A 19099-nucleotide genomic window follows, 5' to 3' on the forward strand; every position below is an offset into this window, starting at 1 on the left:
CACTTTGTCTCCAGGAAGTAAAGTGGGGCTTTTAGAGACCGTGGAGAAAGCAAGTGCAATGACTTTCGCCTGTCATTACTACATAAAAGGAAAACAACAACAACAACAAAAAAAACCGATCAAGACAATTCCAGCTTTCCCGCCGGTTTTATGCTTCAGCACTTTGCATCCACGAAGTCTGGGGGCTCCTCTACCCCACCAGCGGTCGGAGCTGGCAGCGTACAAGGGCTTCGGGCAAGTCCGTGGGCCACGCCCCCTGGGATGGTCACCTCCCCTTATTGGCCTGACAGCCTGTCACTCCAATTTGGCTCCCACTCCTACTAACCATTCACGTAGTTTGGTTGCGTCTGGTGCGTTTAATGTTGCCAATAACGAGGGATTTTTTTTTTTTTTTTTTGGAGGCGAGCACAGGTCGTGCTGCAATTAGTTCATTCATTGAAAACTCAGTTGCTCTCTGAGCTGTCGGGTAGAGACTGCTTTCGGCTTTTTTCCTGCTGTTAAGATCTCCTCTAGAGAGCTGCAACAATGCCCAAAAGAAAGGTAAGTGAAATAGGAAGATAGAAGGGGGATTAGAGACTGAAATACATATTTCCTAATCGGCAGAGATTTTTTTAAAAAAGCATTTTGACTTCTAGTTTGATTTTGTGATGTGCTGAATGGAAGGGGAGGGAAGGGCAGGTATCGGTTGATGTAAGGTTGAGGATGGTCTCTCACGCAACTAGTAGTTCACTTTTGACTTATTTTGTTTAAGGGTAAGAATCACTTGAGAGGTGTCTCCATGCTGAATTACAAACAGTCATAGCGCTGTGCTGTCGCTTCCTACCCCACCCCCCCTTCCTCCGTTTACCCTATTGGAGAAGACTTCTCCCAACCACACTTCCATGCACTAGTTTCCTCCTCAGCCTCCAGCTTTTCTCCGGGAACCGTCCAGTTTGGGGGAACGAAAGCCATGGCTTTCTCCCGTATTTGCCTTTGTTCTTCCCGTTTTCTTTTTCCTTTTTTTCCCTCCTCCGCTTCTTGTCATGCCAGATGGCTATGCAATGGTAATCCTGTGCCATTAGGCGGCGCAGACTTCAAACTGTCCTAGAGAAGGGAGAGATTCACAGCTGTAATTAGCAACTTTGGAGCTGAGAGATCTGGGACTCTCCAAGCTCACTCACTGTCTAAAGATGGAAGGATGACAAGGGAAATGCGTCAGATAAACTATTGCTGATGTTAGGGTAGCATGGATTTGTTCACTTTGGACGCGCAGAATTGATATGAGCTATTCAAGGGCTACAAGTCTCCTGCAAACCCTCACTTAAAAGATCGTGGTTTCTCTCTTGGACGGGAAATAAATTCACGCTCGGTGTTGTTTTTTTTTTTTTTTTTTTGGGTGGGGGGGAGTTCCCTTAGAAGTGAAATCGATTGCTGTTTCGTTGCTTGATAAAATTGTAAAACACTGTGCTAAGTAAGGCGTTATGATTGTTTTGGTACTATTCCTATCTATTCGTCCGCCTTCCATATTTTTAGAACATAGGAACAAGACTGAAATTCCCCGGTCCTCTGGGGCTGTATGACTCGTGCAATAGCTCGATAATTCCCAGGCTAAAGGGCTGCTCAGATACGGAAAGCAATGGTTTATAATCAGCATCCCCCTGCCTGAGATTCCCGCCGCTGCCCTTTTCTAGGCTTGTGCAATGGGTCTTGCTATTTTACAGAGCTGACAGCAACCTTGTAGCAGGTAGTGGCGGGAAGTTTTAAAATCCGCAGCCGGCTTCTCAGAATAACGCATTGACGTTGTAACAAAGAGGGTTCCCCCACACCAGGGCATTGTGGGGGTTGTAGTTGTATGCACAACTTGGAGGGGAGAATAGTCCATTTAGAAGAGAGGATCAGATAAGTACAATTGCATCTCGAGCATAAAGCTAAACGGACAGGGAGATTGCATGAAGCTCCGCCTTCATTCTGCCCGCTCCCACACTTTTTGGCTTTAACCCTGGCTACAACAGGTGGATTTTAAAATTAAAAAGGTTTGTTTTTAGGAAATGCAATTTACACAAAATGATGAAATTGACTATCAGTTGTATAAACTTATGTCTTGGGAATTCATTTACATCTTGGTGCAAATTTGCACTTTAGTAGACAGCAGGCTACTAGGCACTAACATGTGGCTACTTGAGCAGGAATCCAGGAAAAAAGTAAAGCTGTTATATTGCAACTGCAATCTATAGACAATATTTTCGGATATATCAGTATATGTTTATATCGATGACCTTATTTCTGTGTGGTTTTCTCCCCTGTATAGGCTGCAGATCAAGGTGATATGAGGCAGGAGGTGAGTTTCTTTAGTTTTAGAATCTGAAAAAATTCACCTGGTTTATAAACTTGACACATAAGCAGCTAAAAACTAAATGCTGGTTAGTATATTTGTACCATATGAGTACCAATATGGTATGCCAGTGAACTCTCTCAGAAATATAGTAGGTATTGAAAACTCCAAACTCCATGGAACTTAGGACCTTGTGCTTAAGATCTGGAGAGAGCTTCTTCCTTTTAAGCCAAAGAATTGCTTTGTCAGTTTGCAAGAAGGGGCTGTATTTTCATTTATAAATATACTCCTTGTTACTAGCCATTTTGTGTTCCTTTAGCCTAGCAATTGAAATTTAGTTTGGAATTCTTTTTTCCTTAGCTGTATGAAGGGTCCAGAGGAGGGAAAAATCAAAACTTATATTTTTACTATGATATTTTTAAATCAAGTACACAATGCTTCTTAATGACAATGTGTACTTAGTGGTACACTAAATATTTTCACAATATAAATATTTCTAGTTTTCTGTATCCATAATTCTCTTAACTAATAATTATTTTTAACTTATAGCCAAAGAGAAGATCAGCCAGACTGTCTGCTGTAAGTAGTCTTTTTAAAAAGCTGCCCATGTATTGTAAAATGTAATTTTAAAATTCAGAGAGTCCTAGACAATACTAGTTATTTAATACAAGATTTGTTTTTGATGTTTTAAGAAAAACTTTCTCACCAGGAAATGTTTTTATGTTAGTGTTCAATTTAAACTATACCCATTTATTTTAATTATGAGGCTGAACTTCATTGTTAGTGATCTGTCTTCAATTATGATTTTTTCTTTCTTTTCCCCCAGTTGCCTGTGCCCATTACACCAGAGTTGAAGTCCAAAAGAACATCAACTCCAAGGGTAAATATTCAGCATACAATGTTGAGAGAAACTTGCTTTTCTTCAGAAATAGTTTTTCGGAAAGGCATACAGTTGATCATTTTGCTTTATTTTCTTTTCAGTTAGTGATATATTACATTATACATTATACCATATGGTACATGTCAGCCCTTTGAGTCAGAAATATTTGTTTGTGTTCTGTGGTTGTCTGCTGTGTTTCGGCATTTTCATTAGGAAGAGACAAAACAAAATTTTAGTTGGCTAGATCCATAAAACATACGTGCTTTTGACGTCATATAGTCATAATACCAGTACTCCTGGGGAAACAAAAGGTGTAAACTCTAGTAACAAAAGTAATGCTTTGTGATAATAATAGTAACTAACATTTGATAATACTTTACAGTTTGCAAAGTGCTTTCACATACGTTATTTTCAAATTCACATAGTTGATCTCATATAGGCTTCTGTACTCTAATGTTGTGGTTAAAGACATTAGAAATAGCCTCAATATTAAATTCACATTCCCCCTATATTTATATTTATTTATTTATGTGTAAATATGTGTGAATATAATATGATCGTATTTCATTTTTAGAACTGGTTTATTGAGATATGATTGATGTTTTAAGGATAAGTTGAATTCTTAACATCATAAAATGTTAAAGCTAGGAGGGGGCTTCCTCGGTGGTGCAGTGGTTGAGAGTCTGCCTGCCGATGCAGGGGGCGCGGGTTCGTGCCCCGGTCCGGGAGGATTCCGCGTGCCGCGGAGCGGCTGGGCCCGTGAGCCGAGGCCACAGAGCCTGCGCGTCCGGAGCCTGTGCTCTGCAACGGGAGAGGCCACAACAGTGAGAGGCCTGCGTACGGAAAAAAAAAAAAAAAAAAGATATTGCTAAAACTATGGCCATAGGTTTAGTAATCATAGTAAGTGACAACTGAAGAGAAAAGTTCTTTTTGGTTTTTCTCTATTTTGCATTTCCTGGTCACTATTTATAAAATTAAGTACTCAATTTATAAGTTGTTAAAATAGTAAACACTGTTTATTTCCTTTCAAAATAAAAGACAGTGATAGAATAAAACAGATAATATAGAATCATGGACTTTAAAACACTTTACGCTCCTTGGCTCTCAGTTTCTCATGTATTCAAAGAATAATAACATATCTATATTGCATTTTACAGTTTCTAAAGTAATTTCACATGTATTTTATCATTTGCTCCTTATTACATCCTTGTAGGTAGGTGGTATTACTCTCTTTTACATAAGAAGAAATAAACACAAAGAGATTTCTGCTTTTGCTCAAGATCACATCAAGTAAGAAACAGATCCAGATTTAAAACACATGTTTGCTGGATGCTGAACCCAGTGCTCTTTCTACTACATACACACTTAGGCAAAGAGCTTTCTTGGTAAAGAAATTATGATTCAAGTCATTCAGAAACTTGTAGACCCAAATATTGAATCACTAATGTCCCCAGGTGACCTCTTTCAAATATATCTAAATTGCTGCTCTCCCTAACATAGTATTTCTCTTAATTATTACCAATGGAGGCTCAGCAGTCAAAAACCCTGTTGCTAATTATTAGACATGACAGGGATAAACTGGTCCCCTCTAGTCAAAGAAAGTTAATTTACCGAAGTGTAACCTGATGCTAGCAATTGGCCCTGAGTAGCCACTGGTCAGCATTCTAACTTGTTGTTTCTCACCTAAAAGAAACTTTCTTTGATTCATATCAGGAATATTATTCATTTTAATACCATTTCAGGTTTATAATGACACTGAAAGTGTCAAGTGATAATTTTGTTGATATTAAGTTTATATGGATATTTTAAAGCTTTTCCGTAAATTATTACAACAGCTGGTAAAATAACAGGCCATTTAATCAACACCTCAGTTAAATTGTGTATTTATTTTTTTATTGTTTTGTTTTGCTGGACAGAAAATGAAGGCAAAAAATGATATGATGGGAAAAAACACAGATGCAAGTGCCAAAGCCATAGCCAAAGCCATAGCTGAAACCAAGAAAGAAGTTGTTAAAGAAGAATACAACAGTGAAACTGCTGAAAATGGAGAAGCCAATCTTATAGAGGTATCTTCCAATATTAACAGTTTTGTCCATTTGGATGTTTAACAATGGGTGCCACTGGAAGAAATCTTGTTTGTCTTGTAGTTTAAACATTGAGAAACATTAAATGAGTATGGCTTCATAGTGTCAGTCTGTCCAGGCTGCTGTAACAAAATACCACAGATGGGTGGCTTATAAACAACAGAAATTTATTTCTCACAGTTATGAAGGCTGGAAAATCCAAGATCAAGGCACCAGCATTTTTGGTGTCTGATGAGGACCTGCTTCCTGGTTTATGGATGGCAGTTTTCTCGCTGTGTCCTGACATGATAGAAAGGGTGAGAGAGCTCTCTGGGGTCTCTTTTATAAGGACATAAATCCCTTTCATGAGGGCTCTACTCTGATGACCTAATCACCTCCCATAGGCCCCAGCTCCAAATATCATCACATTGGAAATTAGGTTTCATCATATGAATTTTGGAGGACACAAACATTCTGTTTATAGCATCTAGTATAATGGTATATAAGGGGAAAAGAAAGAAAACAAATTTAAAATTGAGAATTTATAGGTATGGGTAGTGAGAGCAGTGTGTTAGCATTGATATTAATAGAACAATGCCAGAGATTATGACTTATTAATAATCTAATGACTGTCTTATTAAATATAGACCAATCCTCTATTGCTTTTGTCAGCACATGGGCTATTTGTAAATATCTTTGCAAGATCATATATGATTCTTCTTTCCTCTTCAGATTGCAAAACAAATCATTATGTATGTTTCCAATAGGTCTTGCTTTACATATTTAGCATACCATGTTTCTAGGTACTGTAGTTAAAAAAATGAAAATGAGATTTAGTGCCAAATCTATAAACCAGACCTATGCATGTAGGGAAAATCTTTTCTAAGTGATCCTATGATATATGGTAGAAGACTTTTCACATAACTTTTTACAAAGTAAACCTAAATCTCATCATTATAGAAATAAAATGCATTATTTCTTCAAGGAATATATTTTGTTTACATGCATGCTACTCATTTTTTCTGTATTTACTCTGTTTCCTCATATTTGTAATGAAAATCATTTATATGAATAAGTTTCCCTGAATTTATTGTTCCAAATATCTATTTGTGCATGTTTGTGTGGAGATACTTTAATTAATCCTATTTCTTATAAGGTTTCCTTATGATGTGTTGTTTAGGAGGCCTTTTCCACAGGAAAATTACTTTCTTATAGATGAAGTATAATTTTTTCCATAAAACAGATATAATCCTAAGTATTTAGGGAAAATGGTTCCAAATTTACAAATATAATCTTGGTTTTTTTCTCTCTATATATAGACATCAGCTTCTGAAAAAGAAATAGAGGAAATAAAAGAAGAAAAAATTGAAGATATCAAAGAAGAAAGAGGAGAAAAGAAAGGAACAGTGGCAGCAGAAGAAAAAGAAGATGAAAAAGAAGATCAGAAAGGAGATGGAGAAGATCAAAACAAGGAAGAAGAGAAAGGAGAAGATGGAAGAGGGAAAGAATATGAAAAAGAAGATGAAGGTGGAAAAGAGAAAGAAGAAGATGGAAAAGAGGAAGAAGACAAGAAAGACACAGGAGATGAAAAGGAGGGTGAAGATGGAAAAGGGAAAGGAGAAGATGGCAAAGAATCTGAAGATGGAAAAGATAAAGGAGAAGATGAAAAAAAGGGAGATGATCGAAAACAGAAAGGAAATGGAAAAGAGAATGAAGATGGAAAAGAGGATGAAGATGGAAAGGGGGATAAAGGTGTAAATGAGAAGGAAGATGAAAAGGAGAAAGGAGAAGATGGAAAAAAGGAAGAAGGAAAAGAGGAAGAAAATGGAAAAGGAGACAGGAAAGATGGAGGAGATGGAAAAGAAGATGAAAGCAAGGCTGAAATTGGAAAAGAAATAGCCGAAAGAAAAGAGGTCAAAAAAGAAGATGGAAAAAAAGTAGAGTTTCAGAGTGTTTTTTAAAGCTGCCCTATATGGTTTCATAATTTGGTAATATGTACCTTCATGTTGTAATGTTAAGAGAGATGAATATTTTTATCAAATATTTTATAAACACAGCTTTTCTTTAGCATCAATTTAATTTCAAAACATCTTCATACTGGTTATTAGTCACAAAGTTTCTAACATGAAACCTTTATCTATAAATTTTGTAATTATAATAGTGGAATATATAGAAAAAATATGTTTTCAACTTTGTCAGTGAATACACTTTTTCTGTAAGTTATGTGTTAAATCTTTGACTTTTAATTTTACTCCTATATATGATAATTTCACAAAATGGAGAGATCCCAAAAGAGTTTCCTCAAACATTCTTGTGGTTCTCTAGGTTACTTTTATAAAGAAGGTGAACTATTTTCATGTAATGCTAAGAATTAGAATTATCTTTCCCAAATATAACTTTGATATTAGCTTGGGAAAAAATAAAATTGTAATTCCATTTTTAAAAGAAATACAAATGTTTATTTCAGAAGGGCAGTTCTGACAATATGTGTATTCAAAAAATTTTACTGGATTTATCTTAATAAAAATTCTCTTCAAAGATTATTGTAGTTTGTTATAACTCCAAAAATGTAATTAGTGAAATATTATAATGCTTCAGTTTTTCTATTGTGAGGTTCACAAAGACATTAAAAAATTTTTTGCACTGAGATAAAATAAACATAACATAAAATTCACCATTTTAGCCGTTTCAAAATATACAGTTCAGTGGTTTTACTATATTCACAATGTTGTGCAACCACTATCACTATCCACTATCTAGTTACAGAATATTTTCATCACCAAAATAAGAAACAAAGTACCAATTAGCTGTCTCTGTCCATTCCCCACAACCGGCACCACCACTGGTCTCTGGCAACTGTTAATTTACTTTCTGTCTCTATGGGTTTGCCTATTCTGGACACTTCATATAAATGGAATCATGTGACATGTGGCCTTTTGTGTCTGGCTTCTTTCACTTAGCATAGTTTTTCATGTTCACCCATGTTGTAGCATGTATCAGTATTTCATTTCTTTTTGTGGCTGAATAATATATTGTACTACATTGTTTGTTGAAGAATATTTGAGTTGTTTCCATGTTTTGTCAATTAGGAATAATGCTATGAACATTTGTGTACATGTATGTTTTCATTTCTCCTGGTTATATACCTAGGAGTAGAACCACTGGATTATTTTAGTAATTCTATGTTTAACTTTTTGAGGAACTTCCAGTTTTCCAAAGTGGCTTCAGCGTTTTGTATTCTCACCAGCAACGTGTGAGTGTTCTAATTTCTCCACATCCTTGCCAACACTTGTTATTGTCTGTCTTTTTTATTATAGAAATCCTAGTGGGGTGATTTGGGGGTGATCAAATCATGGTAATTTTTGTTTGCATTTCCCTAATGATGTTGAGCATCTTCTCATGTGTTTATTGGCGATTTGGATAACTTCTTTGGAGAAGTATCTAACAAAGTCTTAACCCATTTTTTACTTGGGCTGTCTTTTCAGTGCTGAGTTGTAAGACATGTATATATTTTAGATACAAGTCCCTTATCAGATGTAATAATTTGCAAAATTTTTTCCCATTCTATGTATTATCTTTTATTTATTATTTTTAAATTTTTTATTGGGTTATATTTGTTTTACAATGTTGTGTTAGTTTCTGCTGTACATCAAAGTGAATCAGCTATATGTATACATATATCCCACCTTTTTTGGATTTCCTTCCCATTTAGGTCACCAGAGAGCATTGAGTAGAGTTCCCAGTGCTATACAGCAGGTTCTCATCAGTTATCTATTTTATACATATTAGTGTATAATCCAAATCTCCCAATTCATCCCACCTCCCTTTCCCTCCTAGTGTTTATATGTTTGTTCTCTATGTCTGTGTCTCTATTTCTGCCTTGCAAGCAGGTTCATCTGTACCATATTTCTAGATTCCACATATATGTGTTAATATATGATATTTGTTTTTCTCTTTCTGACTTACTTCACTCTGTATGACAGTCTCTAGGTCCATCCATGTCTCTACAAATGACCCAATTTAGTTCCTTTTTATGGCTGAGTAATATTTCATTGTATGTATGTACCACGTCTTCTTTATCCATCTGTCAGTGGGCAGTTAGGTTGCTTCCATGACCTGGTTATTGAAAATAGTGCTGCAATGAACATTGGTGTGCATGTATCTTTTTGAATTATGGTTTACTCTGGGTATTTGCACAGTAGTGGGATTGCTGGGTTATATGGTAATTTTATTTTTAGTTTTTTAAGGAACCTCCATACTATTCTCCATAGTGGCTGTATCAGTTTGCATTCTCACCAACAGTTCAAGAGCTTTCCCTTTTCTCCACACCCTCTACAGCATTTATTGTTTGTAGATTTTTTTGATGATGGCCATTCTGACCAGTGTGAGGTGATACCTCATTGTAGTTTTGATTTGCATTTCTCTAATAACTAGTGATGTTGAGCATCGTCTTATGTGCTTATTAGTGATTTGGATAACTTCTTTGGAGAAATGTCTAACAAAGCCTTAACCCATTTTTCACTTGTATTGTCTTTTTAGTACAGAGTTGTAAGACATGTATATATTTTAGATACAAGTCCCTTATCAGGTGTAATAATTTGCAAAATATTTTTCCCATTCTATGTGCTGTCTTTTAACTTTCTTGATAGTATCCTTTGATGCAGAGATTTTTTTTTATTTTGATTAAATCTAATTTATCTACTTTTTCTTTTTCTGTTTGTGTTTTTGGTGACATATCTAAGAATCTGTTACCAAACCCCAGGTCACAAAGATGTATACCCGTATGAAGAGTTTTATAATTTTATCTCTTGCATTTAAGCTTTTGATCCATCCTGTGTTAAATTTTGTGTATGGCATGAAGTAGGGTCCCATATTCATTCATTTACAAGCACCATTTCTTGAAAAGACTATTTCCCCATTTGATGGTGTTGGCACTGTTCAGAAATCAATGGACCACAAATGTATGGGTTTATTTCTGGACTCTCAATTCTATACCATTGATCTATAGGTCTTTCTTCATGTCAGTATCACACTTTTGACTACCATAGCATTAGAGTAAGTTTTGACATCAGAAAGTATGTGTCCTCCAAGTTTGTTCCCAGTCCTTTACAATTCCTTATGAGTTTTAGGATCAGCTTGTTCATTTCTACCAAAAAAAAAAAAAAAAGGAAAAAGGCATTTGGCGTTTGATAAGGGTCATAATAAATATGCAGATAAATTTGGGGAACATTGCCATATTAACAAAATTGTCTTCCAATCCATGAACACAGGATGTCTTTCCATTTATTTAGGGTGCCTTTAATTTCGTTCCACAATATTTTGTAGTTCTTCATGTACACATCTTGCACTTCCTTGATCAAATTTATTCCTAAGTATTATATCCATTTTGAAGCTGTAACTGGAATTATTTTCTTGATTTTAATTTAACATTGTTCATTACTAGTGTGCAGAATACAACTGATTTTTGAATATTGATCTTATATCCTACAATTTTCATGAACTTGTATATTATATTTAACAGGTATTTTGTGTTTTCTTCAGAGTTTTTCCTATTTATAAGATCATGTCATCTGTATATAGAGATTGTTTTACCTCTTTCTTTCCAATTTGGATGCCTTTATTTCTTTCTTTCTGCCTAATTTCCCTGGCTTCTCAAATATTAATAATAAAAAAAGGAAATACACAAGTTCAGAAGTCCAGTTTTCAAAGGATAGAATTCTGCTTCTACCTCTTTGCCAAGGCTGGCAGGCCCTGCACCATTTCCTACTCTGTCTCAGAACTTACTACAATGCTACAGTAATAAAAACCAACTTAAATGGGCTGGTTAAATATCTAGGTAACTTGCCTGGATCCCCCAGTTTCTAGCCATATTCTGCAACCACAAAAATTGTACTCAACTTCCAGCACAGAAATGTGTTGTTTTAAGCACCTTGATCCCCTTCACTGCTAAGGCTAAAATTAAAGTAACAATCCTGCATTCCTCTTTAAAAACACATCCCAGGTGACTGGCAGAACTGTGGTAATGAGTAATCTTAATTTTCCTGTGAAATTATACCCTCTACATAAAGAAGGTAGGTGCCTTCACCTTACAACATTATCTTAACTCTATAATAAAGTGTTCATATGACAAAATGCCATGGTATACTATAGGAGGATCATTGTTTCACACTATGATACGAAAGTAAATTTTCTTCCTCTGGTCTTGTATTGTTTTATTTCTTGATGTTTTAATTGGATCCTACTTTCCCTTTATCATCAAAACTTTGCTTCACACAATTTCTCTTCTAAAAAACTCAATGATAGTAAGGTGTGGGGGGAGGAGTGGAGTAGGGGAGTGCTAATTTATAGAGACAGCACACCATGACTATAAGTGAAAGCGAATATAAATTATAAATCTACAAAACAGAACAATCTTCACTAAAGATGGGGAGAAATAAATAAGGGTATAAAAAATCTTCAGGGAACCCCACAGAGAAATGGTGTTCAAGAAGTACTTTTGGAGTTTCTTCAGTAATATGAAGCATCTTTTGTTAAGTATCTGATTGGCAGCACAAGTTTTTGGTAGCATATTATTGATTCAACACAATAATTGATTTTCTGAGAATGTAGTGCTGAAGTTTTCATCTAAACTTTTCTGTTGTTACTTTAAAGGACTTGCCCCATTCATAAGCTTGAGGGCATGCCTCAGAATAAAAAAAAATTAATGGGAATAAACTTTGAAATTATATTGTAATTAGATGGGAAGCTGATTCAGTTTATTGTTGTACCATGAAAAAAAACACGAGTATTTATACACAGTTCTTCAGGGGAATATCTGCTGTATAAGGACTGCCCTTAATGCTTCCCATTAATATTTAAAATGTTTCATGCTGAACATTATTAATCCTTATAAAAATTCCATGTTTAGGGTGGTATGAAGAAAGGGAGACATAGAACAAAGGCATGTCAGAGCTGGAGTCTAATCTCATAAATCATAGGTGTTATTAATTACCTACTGAGATCACACAGATAAATCTTGATATTATCTTTAAAAATTGGGTTTTGAAAATCCTCAAATAATAATGTTTTGGTCCTAAAAATTTAATTGTCTTCAAGATACAATTGTGGCAATTGTCCAAAATTTAAAAGCAGAACTGTTGGAACAAGTTGCTTAGCATATAAGGAACGGAGAAAAAGCCCACCAAATCGGCTGCAGTTTACAACCTCCTGTGCTAAAATTAAGTTAAATCTAAACCGTGCAGTAAGTAAGTGACTTGTGTGAAGGTATTTTTCTAGAATACAGAAGAGGTTTTTTAATGTGATATTTACACAATAGATATGATTGTTTTTTATCTTAAAATACATGGATTTAATATTATTAACTATCAATTTATTTGCCTGATGTGAATAGTCTTTCAGATTATGTTGACTTTCTTAGGTTGGAAAATAGTAAGTAGGAAAAAGTCCAGCTTTATATGGAGTAACAATCATTTTCTTTCACATATTTTCTCTGTAACTACAGCTCATTCTGGTTGTTTATTACATATTTTATAAACTCTCTTTTTTTAAATGTTGTTTTTCCCATGAACATTATCTTTACATATTTATATCAAGTACAACATAATAGTGTTGATCAAAATGGTTTTCCTTTCTTTAGAAGTTAAAAATTAAATTCATAAAAATTAATTATTCCTTAAAAACCTAAACTATGATTTACTATGTTACTTGACAACATATGCATTTAATTCCTTAGTAACTGCAATCTGCAGTCCAGGCTTGGTGTAATTTACCAAATAATATGAATGAACTCCAGTGGTTATAGAAATTGAGTTCCAGATCAGATAATGGGGGAGGGTGTGTGTGTGTGTGTGTGTGTGTGTGTGTGTGTGTGTGCGCACATGTGTGTGTTTTCTAGAGAAGAGAGGAAGGGGAAATCACAAAGTGAGATGAATGATTTCAAAATATTTTAGTATCAGTGGCTTAAAAGGCTATTTTTTCACATAGATTAGGAATTCTGACCAAGGCTGAAATAACTTCTTCAAATATTTAACACATATAAAAGTGTTTACTATGTGCCAGGCACTTTCTTAAGCATGTTACATATGTTACACATATATGTAAAGAAACAATTACATATAACAACCCTATGAGGCAGGTACTATTATTATCTTCATTTTCATAGATAAGGAAACTAAGCACAAAGGCTGATCAATTTATTTTATTTGTGGCAAATCCATGGTTTCCAGGATTTGAACTAAGTTATACCATCTCTCAAATAGGCTTAATCCACAAGCATTTTCCACACAGTAGGATTTTTTGTTTGTTTTGTAAAAATACTCTTAGAAATTCAATGAGAAATGACGTCACTCACCAGTGTTACAACTTAGATTCTTTAATTCATTTAGTCAATAAATATTTGTTGAGTACCTACTATGTGTCAGTTAGGTTACAGGGGTTATATCTGTGAAGAAAATAGGGATCTTCCTTGCCCTCATAGATCTTACAGTGCACCAGAAGAAACCAATATATTTTTCAATCACATAAATAATTATATAATTATAATTTTTGTTAATGCTATAGAGGAATAGTAAGGTGGCTAAAAGATGGAAAGACAGAGACCTGGGAGAAGCTAGTACTTGTAGGTGATTAGAGGTGTCAATCCACTTACCTAGACACTTAGGTTGATTGAACTCAGCTGGGAGTTTCTCACTTAAGATTTCCCATGTAATTATAGACACACAGTGTTTGGGGTTGGAGTCAACCGAAAGCTTAACTGAGCAGACATTTAGGATGGTTTCTTCAATCACCTGTCTACACTTCAGCTTGGATACTGCTTGGATGATTTTTCACATGGCTAACTTATTGGGATGTTTTTTTTTAACCCATGCAGCATGGTGGTCTCAGGGTGGTCTAACTTCTTATAAGGTGGCTGGTGGCTGGATACCCCTAAAATGTGTGTTGCAAGAAACCCAGACACCAGTTACAAGTTTTCTAATGACCTAGCCTGGGAAGCCATGTATTACTTCCCCATTTTATTAGTCAAAAAGAAAATGAAAAAATCAACCCAAATCCAAGAGAAGGAATATAAACAAGGACATGAATACAGGGGGGCATGGCTCATGGGGGAGCCATCTTTGGAGATTAGCTACCATAATTCTCCATTTCCTCATTCTCTGTTTTCAAACTTCCCACTACATGGATGTTGGATCTTCTGGATTGATCCCCTATTTAAAAAAAAAACAAACCTTTTCTCTCCTATCTTTCTTCTCTTTGTCTTTTTCTTCTTTCTTGGATATGTCTTTATATTTTCATCAAAATGTCTATTGAATTTTATACTTTTTTATTTCTTTTTTGCATATCACGCTGTTCTTATTTCTTGATGTAACATTTTCTCTCTTCTGTCTTCTGGTATCAATTTTACAACAATTTGTTTCTGGTTTTTGTTTTGTTTAAGTTTTCTTCTACTTCTTGGGTTGCTATATTCCCTCCAAGGTCCTCCCCTCCTCATTTTTGGCTTATTTTAGTATCTGCCTTTAATGTTAGTGTCTTTCCTCAAATTCCTGGTGATTTAAAATATGTAACATTCAAATTTAAGAATGAGACGCTAAAAAAGCTGGTTAAGTGGAGCTTGTCAATTAATGGCACTATGAGATGATATGTAGGAGTCTGGCCATTTCATGAGCTAGATCTACCAATGTCATTCTCTATGAGCCTTCTCTCTTCAGCTAATGAGTTTCTCTGGAGAGAAATCATTCAAACTCCTGTCTGGATGTGTAAGTTTAACTACAGGTATTCTGAAAACCCAAGAAAAATGGGCGCTGTGTGTTTCTGTATTAGTCAGGATTCTCCAGAGAAACAAAACCAACAGGAAGGATATATATATATAGATAGATAGATAGATAGATAGATATAGAGAGAGAGAGAGAAAGAGAAAGAGGGGGGAATGAGAGATAAGGGATTGATTCACATGATTATGGAAACTGGCAATTCTAAATCTGTCATATGGGCTGATAGGCTCGAGATCTGAGTCGACATTGCAGTTTCAGCCTGAAGACCAGAGGCTTGGAAAACCTGGAAAACCAATGGTTCAGATGAAGGCAGTCAGTTAGAAAATTCCCTTTTCCCCAGGGAAGACGGTCTTTTTTTTTCTTCAGCTGATTGCAATGAGCCCACTCACATTATGGAGGGCAATCTGCTAACTCAAAGTTCATGGGTTTAATGTTAAGCTCATTCAAAATACTCTCCAATTTGACAGATAAAATTAAATATAATGGTCTCATTGATTATTATGTACCCTTTCAATTAATTCACTGTGATGTTTTCAAAAAGCACCTTACCTTCATCCTTAGTTGTACCTGGTATCACTGAATTCAGACCCCTTTTGTGCCAAAGTCTCTAGTGACCCAACTTCTAGCCTATGGCTGCTTTAACCAATAGAATGTGCCAGAAGTGATGCTGTGCCAGTTCTGAGCCTAAATTTTAAGATGAAGTTTCTCAAATTTGGCACTTTTGACATTTGAGGTTGAATAATTCTTTGTTGTATGATGCTGTCCTGTATACCATAGGCTGTTTAACAGCATCCCTTGCCTCTGCTAGCCAGAAGCCAGTTGTACCCTCCCTCCCTCCTACTCTTGTGACAACTAAATATATCTTCAGACATAGCCAAATATCCCCTGGGGTAAGGGCAAAATAACCTCCAGCTGAGAACAACTGATTTAAAAAGATGAGTGTCTTTTGCTTCCTAATTCTTGGAACGCTCACCTTTGGAATGTGTGCTCTGGGGAAATCCAGCCTCCATGTGAGAGATCTGACTACCCCGATATAACCATGCTTTGAAGAAGCCTGTGTATGGAAGGAAATGACTGCCTGACCCTCAGATATTTCAGCCATCTCAGCTGAGTTGCCAGACACATATATTAAGAAGTCATCATGGACAGTAAGCCAGTCAAGTTTTCAGATGACTCCAACCCCTACCACCATTTGACTGTAACCACATGAAAGACTCCTGAGAACCACTCAAGTGATCTCTGCAAACTCACAAAAACTTCAGAAATAATAATAAATATTTACTTTATGCTATTGAATTTGGGGATGCTTTGTTAAAAAAGAAATGGAACATGAATTATCAAAGAAACAATGCAAGAACATTTGTAGGACTAAATTTCTGGATTCAAATGATCTATCAAGTGCCCATCATAATGAATTAAAAAAGAAAAATGTCAAAGGACATCATCTGGAAGTTTTAGTATATTATGGATTAAAAGGACACCTTCAGGGCTTCCCTGGTGGCGCAGTGGTTGAGAGTCCACCTGCCAATGCAGGGAACACGGTTTTGTGCCCCAATCCTGGAGGATCCCACATGCCGCAGAGCAGCTCAGCCCATGAGCCATGGCCACTGGGCCTGTGCGTCTGGAGCCTGTGCTCCACAACGGGAGAGGCCACAGCAGTGAGAGGCCCGCGTAATGCAAAAAAAAAAAAAAAAAAAGGACACCTTCAAACTTACAATTCTCATTCCCTCTCCTTTCCTTCTCTCCTTACCCCCTTTCTGTCTTTTGTGCAGGTGCATGCATATATGCATGCATGCCTGTTTGCATGAGCACACGTGCGTGTGTGTACACACACACACACATATAAAAACCAGTTCACATTCAAAAGAGAAGGAATAAGAATGACAAAGGACTTCTGAACAACAGCACTGGAAGCTGGAAAACAATGAATCATGACTTCAGAATTATTAATTTACAACCTAGAAGTCTATATCTAGACAATTTATCAGTCAAGTATGGGAGTAAAATAAGCATGCTTCCATATGTGAAAAGTCAAAAATTTAATCTCCTGTGCACTCTTTCAGAAATCTAATAAGGAAGATAATTATATCAAGTTTGTAATAACAGATTCGACTTCAGTACTTGTAATTAGTCTGTTCATATTTTCTATTTCTTCTTCATTCAGGCTTGGGAGATTGTACCTTTCTAAGAATTTCTCCATTTCTTTTAGGTCGTCCAATTTACTGGCATATAGTTATTTGTAGTAGTCTTTTATGATCCTTAGTATTTCTGTGGTGTCGGTTGTAACTACTCTTTTTCCATTTCTAATTTTATTGATTTGAGCTCTCTCTTTTTTTCTTGATGAGTCTGGCTAAGTGTTTAGAAATATTCTTATCTTTTCAAAGACGCAGCTTTTTGTTTCATTGATCTTTTCTATTGTTTTTTTGTCTCTATTTCATTTATTTCTGCTCCAATGTTTATGATTTCTTTCCTTCTACTAACTTTGTTTGTTCTTTTTTCTCTAATTACTTTAGGTGTAAAAGATTAGGTTGTTTATTTGACATTTTTCTTGTTTCCTGAGGTAAAACTCCAAAAAAACAAATGTCCAGGACCAGATGGCTTCACATGCAAATTCTACCAAATACTTACAGAATAGTTAACACCTATCCTCCAGAAACTACTCCAAAAAATTGCAGAGGATGAAGGAAGCACTTCCAAACATATTCTATGAGACCTCGCTCACCCTGATACAAAAACCAGACAAAGATAACACACAGAAAAGAAAATTATAGGCCAATATCACTGATTAATATAGAAGCAAAAATCCTCAACAAATTACTGGCAACCTGAACCAAACAATACAGTAAAAGGATCATATGACATGATCAAGAGGGATTTATCCCAAGGATGCAAGGATTTTTTAATATCCACAATTCAGTTAGTGTGACACACCACATTAACAATTTGAAGAATAAAAACCATATGATCATCTTAATAAATGCAGAAAAAGCATTTGATAAAATTCAACATTCATTTATGATACAAAACCTTTCCAGAAAGTGGACATAGAGAGAACATAACTCAACATAATAGAGGCCATATATGACAAGCCCACAGCTAATATTATACTCAATGGTGAAAGGCTGAAAACATTTCCTTTAAGACCAGGAACAAGACAAGGATGTCCACTCTCACCACTTTTATTCAATGTAGTTTTGGAAGTCCTAACTACAGCAATCAGAGAAGAAAAAAGAGAAAAAAAAAAGCAATCCAAATTGGAAAAGAAGTAACACTGTAACTGTTTACATATGACGAGATACTATACATAGAAAATCCTCCTACTAGAGCTAATCAATGAATTTGGTCAAGTTGCAGGATACAAAATTAATACACAGAAATCTGTTGCCTTTCTATACACTAACCACGAAAGATCAGAAATAGAAATTAAAGAAATAATCCCATTTACTGTCACATCAAAAAGAATAAAACACCTAGGAATAAACCTACCTAAGGAGGTAAAATACATGTAATTCCAAAAACTATATGACGCTGATGAAAGAAAACAAAGATGACAGAAACAGGGGCAAAGATATGCTATGTTCTTGGATTGGAAGAATCAATGTTGTCAACGTGAATATACTACTCAAGGCAATCTACAGGTTCAATGCAATCCCTATCAAATTACCAATGGCATTTCTCACAGAACTAGAAATAAAGAATTTACAATTTGTATGGAAACACGAAAGACCCCGAATAGCCAGAGCAAACTTGAGAAAAAAAACAGAGCAGAAGGAATCAAGATCCCTAACTTCAGACTATACTACAAAGCTACAATCATCAAGACAGTATGGTAATGGCACAAAAACAGAAATACAGATCAATGGAACTGGATAGAAAGCCCAGAAATAAACCCATACACCTATGGTCGATTAATTTATGACAAAGGAGGCAAGAATATACAGTGGAGAAAAGACAGTCTCTTCAATAAGTGGTGCTGGGACTGGACAGCTATATGTAAAAGAATGAAATTAGAATATTCTCTAACACCACACACAAAAGTAAACTCAAAATAGATTAAAGATCTAAATGTTAGACCAGA

The 19099-nt window shown here is 35.5% G+C and overlaps 1 protein-coding gene across 1 annotated transcript; it reads left to right on the plus strand.

Moving 5' to 3' along the window:
• Positions 1-400: 400 nt before the first annotated feature.
• On the plus strand, positions 401-7350 carry HMGN5 (high mobility group nucleosome binding domain 5). The gene is made up of 6 exons (XM_030850195.2): positions 401-540; positions 2288-2317; positions 2861-2890; positions 3138-3191; positions 5108-5257; positions 6574-7350. The coding sequence occupies exons 1-6, from the start codon at positions 526-528 to the stop codon at positions 7213-7215; spliced, it is 921 nt and encodes a 306-aa protein (XP_030706055.2). The 5' UTR covers positions 401-525; the 3' UTR covers positions 7216-7350.
• The last annotated feature ends 11749 nt before the right edge of the window (positions 7351-19099 follow it).

Source organism: Globicephala melas, chromosome X (assembly GCF_963455315.2).
Source record: "Globicephala melas chromosome X, mGloMel1.2, whole genome shotgun sequence".
Classification (NCBI taxonomy): domain Eukaryota; kingdom Metazoa; phylum Chordata; class Mammalia; order Artiodactyla; family Delphinidae; genus Globicephala; species Globicephala melas.

Bases quoted from the DNA above. Each gene is read 5' to 3' on its own strand.
- HMGN5 (XM_030850195.2), top strand. The intron at 2,318-2,860 runs GTGAGTTTCTTT...TTTAACTTATAG, and splicing joins AAGGTGATATGAGGCAGGAG to CCAAAGAGAAGATCAGCCAG. The intron at 2,891-3,137 runs GTAAGTAGTCTT...CTTTTCCCCCAG, and splicing joins GATCAGCCAGACTGTCTGCT to TTGCCTGTGCCCATTACACC.